Genomic DNA, 5,000 nt, shown 5'->3' on the forward strand with positions numbered 1-5,000 from the left:
CTAGCCCTAGCCCCTCCCAAGGGTGGGCACCTCCTCACACCAGCCCCACCCCTGAGCCCAGAGTCACTGCTTTCCCCCATGGGGGCTCTAACCCCAGCCCCTCTGGTTCCCATCAGGAGAAGGCAGCAAGGGAGGGAGGGGGCCCCCAAGCTGGGAGAAGTGAGTCTGGCCACGTCCACCCATCCCTTTCTGTGACACAGCGCCCCCTGGCAGTGCCCAGGCAGGAGGGTATGAACCCCTTAGGACTGGACAGTGCCTGAAGGGCCTTGAGGTCAGCCACCAGCAGGCTCAACCTGCTGCTTCTGGCCCGTCACCCCTCGGAGGGCATCATCCCTGGTGTGTACCAACTGGGCCCGTCCTCTGTGTGAATTCCTTACCTGCCGTCCCTCTGTCCGTCACAGCCCCAGCAAGGCCATCTGGAGATTCCTAGGTGCAGACCCCATGCTGACCAGGGAGGTACTGCACATCCTGCTGTACGACAGCCCAGAGAAAGGCCGGGCTAACCCTGGGCAGACCCAGGACAGGAGCTGCCCCCAGCCAGCCCGGCTGCCCCCGGCGGTAAGTTCCCATCGCTGGCATTCAGCCCTCTTTCCCGGCTGCATTCTGCGCAGGGCCACGGTCTTCTGACTGTATCTTTCCCCTTCCAGACCACATATGGCCTGTGGGAGCTGATCGGGGCCTTGGGGCAAGCGGACACGCTGGAGGGACGCGAGGACGACCTGTTCGCCTCTTGCTTCCTCGCCATCGCCTGCCCCCCGGCACGGCACCTCTCGGGAGCCCAGCAGGACTTGCCCAGTGACACCAGTCCACGCAGGTAATGTGTGGGGCCAATGGATCCCAGCACCCACGCAGTGTCTGGGCTAGCCCCTAGGAGGGGGAAGCTTCCTTCTTGGACCTTCATTGTCCAGGGACCCCCGACACCTTCGGGGCACCGAGGGTTCAGATCAGCCAGGCTTCCCATGCTTAGGAGCGGGCAGAACTGCCCCCGGATACTCAGGGAGCCAGAGAGCTCCTCAGAGTGGGCAGCTCAGCAGGGTGATGAGGGAGCTGAGCCGGGGGCGGGGGGAGGGGGAGCAGAGCTGGGGAGCAGGGCAGAGCTGGCTGCTGTCTCTATTTACTGTCTCCTTTGAAGGCTTTGGGACAGGCCCGGCCTGTCACTGAGCCCTTCACCCCTTTTCTGCAGTGGGCCCTGGGGGGCAGGGCTCAGGGCAGCAGGGCATTCAGGGGGGCAATGCATGTCCTTTTCTCCCCAGGGTCAGTTTCCTGGGCGGGGCGGGGAGGGGCAATTTTCACATCTTTGGAGGAGAGCGAAGGTCACATCTGCAGACACTCCCCCCTGCCCCCACAGTTGCGGGGGGAGAACCAAAGGCAGAAGTGGGGCAGCTTCTAGGCTCACCCTGATCCCTTCAGTGCTGCAGCAAAGGAGTCCTGCCCGCCCCCACCCCGCCCATAGAGCAGGAATCCCCGCATCACCATCTCCTGCCTCCTTCTCTTCCCAGCATGGCCGTGCAGGCCCTGGCGCGGGTGCTGCGCCTCAGGGGCAGTCAGCCAGCTGTGGAGCTAATGGACCAGGAGAGAGGCTGGCAGCTGCTGGAGGAGGCCCAGCCCGAGGGGTTCACTCTCCTTAGCAGGTGAGGACAGAGGCTGGAGGAGTCACGTTCTCGCTCTGGAGCCCAGTGGGGCAGAGATGGGAGGGGGTGGCCGGGACCGGGCCGGATTCCGGCATGTGCAGGGTTGTCATGCACACGTCAACACGAACTCTTGTTCTCTCCCAGGGCCATAGTGACCCACCCAAACCTGGCCCTGAAGAGCATCCCAAAGCTTCTCCTTCCCAGCCTCCAGGCCAGCCAGGAGGGCGAACGCATGGCCTGCACCGCCCTGTTCGCAGAGGTGAGCCTGGAAGACCAGGGGGGAGGGTTAGCCAGGCCCAGAAGCTGATGGAACAGGGGGCCAATAGCTGGTCAGCCAATGAGAGATGGTCCCGGTGGTGTATTGCTTGAACAGCAGTCGGTACAGATCGATGTCACCTCCTGGCCCCTGATCATACTCCCTTCCCCTTGCTCCTCCTGGCCTCGCCCAGCCCTCTCTGACAGCTCCTTTCGGTCCCTTTAGTTCCTCGGCAGCCCCCTGCTGATGGAGAATGAGCCCAAGGCGATGCGGAAGCAGGTTGTGAAGGCCATGCTGCAGCGGACAGAGGACAGCAACATCCACGTTCGAGGCAGAGCGCTGCACGGCCTCAGGAACGCAGTGACCGAGTTCCCGGACAAGGTGGGTCTGGAATGGCAGGAGACTAGGCAGAGAGGGCTGGGTAGGAAGCGCCTGGTTCCCCTTCTCCCCAGCCTGTGGCTCCTATGGAGCAGACTAGGCTGTAGGCTGACTTGCCCGGACTCTGCTTACACTCAGGCTGACAGAGCGTTGCTCACCGAGCGGCGTCCAACCCCTTCTCTGCAGGTCAGGAAAAAGCGAGACAAGATCCTGGAGAGTTTTGTCCGCGCCGTGTGCGAATGCTGCGACCCCCGCACCGTTCTGGAAGCCATGGAAGGGCTCTGCTGGATGCTGCGGGACCCCAAGGCGCCTCTGAAGGCTCACGTCGCCGTCCCACTGGCCCTGCAGGCGAGAACGTTCTTTGAGGATGTAAGTACCAAGCAGGGCAGGCCCCATGGCGCTATAGGGCACCCCACAGGGGAAGGTGCTCAGGACCTGCCTTCCCGTGGAGGGGGCTCAGTGTCCGATGCAGGCACATTTCTGGATTTGTGGGGCAGCTCAGCTCCTCTGCTAGGGAAGGCAGGGATGCAATCATTCTTGGGCCCTGGGCCCACAATTGTTCAGCAGCCCTGGGGCCCAGCAGGAAAGAGGGGAGTTTGCAGAGAATTGTCCTGTCGTTTGAACTAGCTGAAACCTCTCCGGGCTCCGCAGCTGCCAGGCTGATTCCCAAAGCATGTGAGGGCCTGAGCCTGTCCCCTCTAACCACCCTGCGCCCCCTGTCTGCAGGAGACCAGCGGCCTGAGGCGGGCCTCCATGGAGCTCTTTGGCCACCTCAGCAAATTTGTTTCCAAGAAGTCATCCCTCTTTGGGGCTGAGGTGGAGAAGAGCATGGGGACACTGCTCATCCACCTACAGGACGGGGACCCCCAGGTGGCCCAGGTGAGTGCAGCTGAGGGCTCATAGGGGCAGGGGTGGCTGGGGGCATTCTAACAACATGGCAAGGATGGTGCAAACTCCCCCCTCCAAGCCCCAGATCTCCTCAGTGCTGCCCTGTGGCACCCAGGACCCCCCACTAATCCAGCCCTCCCCCACCCCACACAGAGCTCTACCAGCCCTCAGAGTGTAGCTGTGGGGTAGATCTATGGGGTTTCCTTCTCCTCCTCCATTCCCCACAGGCACCTCCGGCCTCCCTGCCCAGCCAGCCTCTCCGCGGCTGTGGCTCCATTTTACAGCCTGCTCTGTTTAGTGGCCAGGTCCAGGTCTATCTCTGGCCCCTAGCAAGTGACCTAACCCAAGCAGGGCCACAGGGAAGGGCAGGTCGCTGAAGCCGATTGGGTCTCCATTGCTGCTGCCCTGCCCTCACTTGTGTGCTAGCTCCTGTCTGGGAATGACCAGCCTCCTGCAGCAATCCCACCACAACCCGCGCCCCAGCCGAGTAGCAGCCCCCGATAGTGCCTGGGATTGAGGGGAGGCCAAGTACGTTGGTCACCGGGCAGTGCTGTTAACTGCCCACCGGGGACCCACAGGGAATGGCCCCTTCCCTGTTCCAGGAGTGTACCTCCCCGGCCCCAGCACTCGGGCCTGGCTCCCCTCAACCCAGCCAAGCTGGAGATGGGGGCTGTGGGGGCCTGGGGAACAACCGTCAGGCCAGAGGAGGTTCTGCAAAGAGGTGGCTCCTTGCTGCTCCGGCACAGCGGAGTCTCCCCAAGCCACACAGAGCCTGAGAGTTGGCAGCCCGTTGCGCTCAGGGACTCAACCAGTTTCCTTCTCGCCCTCTCTGGCAGGCGTGCAGGGTGGCATTGCTGCAGTGCGCACCCTTCCTCAGCTACCAGCCCCTGCGTACGCTCGTGCGGAGCCAGCTAGCCGAGGGGGCGGCCCCTGCCATCCCCGCCTTCCTGAGCGAAGCCTGCAGGATCCTGGTGAGTGAGCTCTGGGGTGTGGGCCCTGCAGGACAGGGGGGTGGGAAGACCTAAGCACACAGGGAGCTTCCCTGCTCCAGGGAGCCCCCTCACTGACTCAGCCCCATCCCCCACCCTTGAGGATGGCTCCTGTACAAGTCATCTCTGTCCATGGGAGGAATCAAGGGGGAGAGGGCTCTGTCAGCCAGGGGTTCCTCACCTCCCTACCAGGCAGCTCCCCTCAGCCTGGGGAGTATGTGTGGCTTCGGACTAATTGGGTTCTTGGCTTCCCAGCTCCAGGACTGCCCAGGGAGACTGAGCAAGAAGGATGCCCTGAGAGCAGCAGCTGCCCAGCAGCTGATAGGTAAGAAAAGAGCTGGAGCTCTTCTTCCTATTATCCCTCCCTGCCCCATGAGTCCGGGGCCCAGCGCCACATGCACACTCCTAACAGGGGGGAGGGGCTGACCTCCGTTGTCCACACACAACCAAACCCAACTCCCCCCCCCACCCGCTCCTTCCCATCTCCCTGGGACAAAGGGGGAACCAAGACTCCCTGCAGCCAGATGCGAGAGGGCTCTGCGGCCAGAGGGTCTCCTCTGCCCTGGCCCTGGGCAAGCCTGGCACCTGCAGCAGGAGCAGGCCCGAGGGAGAGATCCTGCCTCCCAAAGGTCTCACCCTGGTTCCCCCGCACCCCACCCCGCACCCGCACGAGGCACTGGCCCCAGCCAGGTCCCCCTGCAGCCTGTACAGGGAGGGCAGAGATTCACAGGAAGCCCCAGCCCTGCCCACCCCAGCTACCACAGCCATGCAGGCAAAGAGCCAGGGCAGCAGCTCTGCCACACTGTGCTTCACGCCAACTCCCAGTGGGGTTTGTGTGCACAACACCTCTCCTGGCCT

The 5,000-nt window shown here is 63.3% G+C and overlaps 1 protein-coding gene across 1 annotated transcript; it reads left to right on the forward strand.

Moving 5' to 3' along the window:
• Positions 1 to 401: 401 nt before the first annotated feature.
• LOC135980509 (maestro heat-like repeat-containing protein family member 1) lies at positions 402 to 4,467 on the forward strand (the record flags this gene model as incomplete). Its single annotated transcript, XM_065580474.1, has 9 exons — positions 402 to 558; positions 648 to 814; positions 1,500 to 1,631; positions 1,776 to 1,890; positions 2,113 to 2,268; positions 2,452 to 2,634; positions 2,992 to 3,144; positions 3,990 to 4,124; positions 4,398 to 4,467. Coding segments are annotated over 9 exons (1,268 nt in total), but the record flags the coding sequence as incomplete, so codon positions are not given.
• Positions 4,468 to 5,000: the final 533 nt, after the last annotated feature.

The sequence above is a fragment of the Chrysemys picta genome, unplaced genomic scaffold (genome assembly GCF_011386835.1).
Source record: "Chrysemys picta bellii isolate R12L10 unplaced genomic scaffold, ASM1138683v2 scaf3781, whole genome shotgun sequence".
Classification (NCBI taxonomy): domain Eukaryota; kingdom Metazoa; phylum Chordata; order Testudines; family Emydidae; genus Chrysemys; species Chrysemys picta.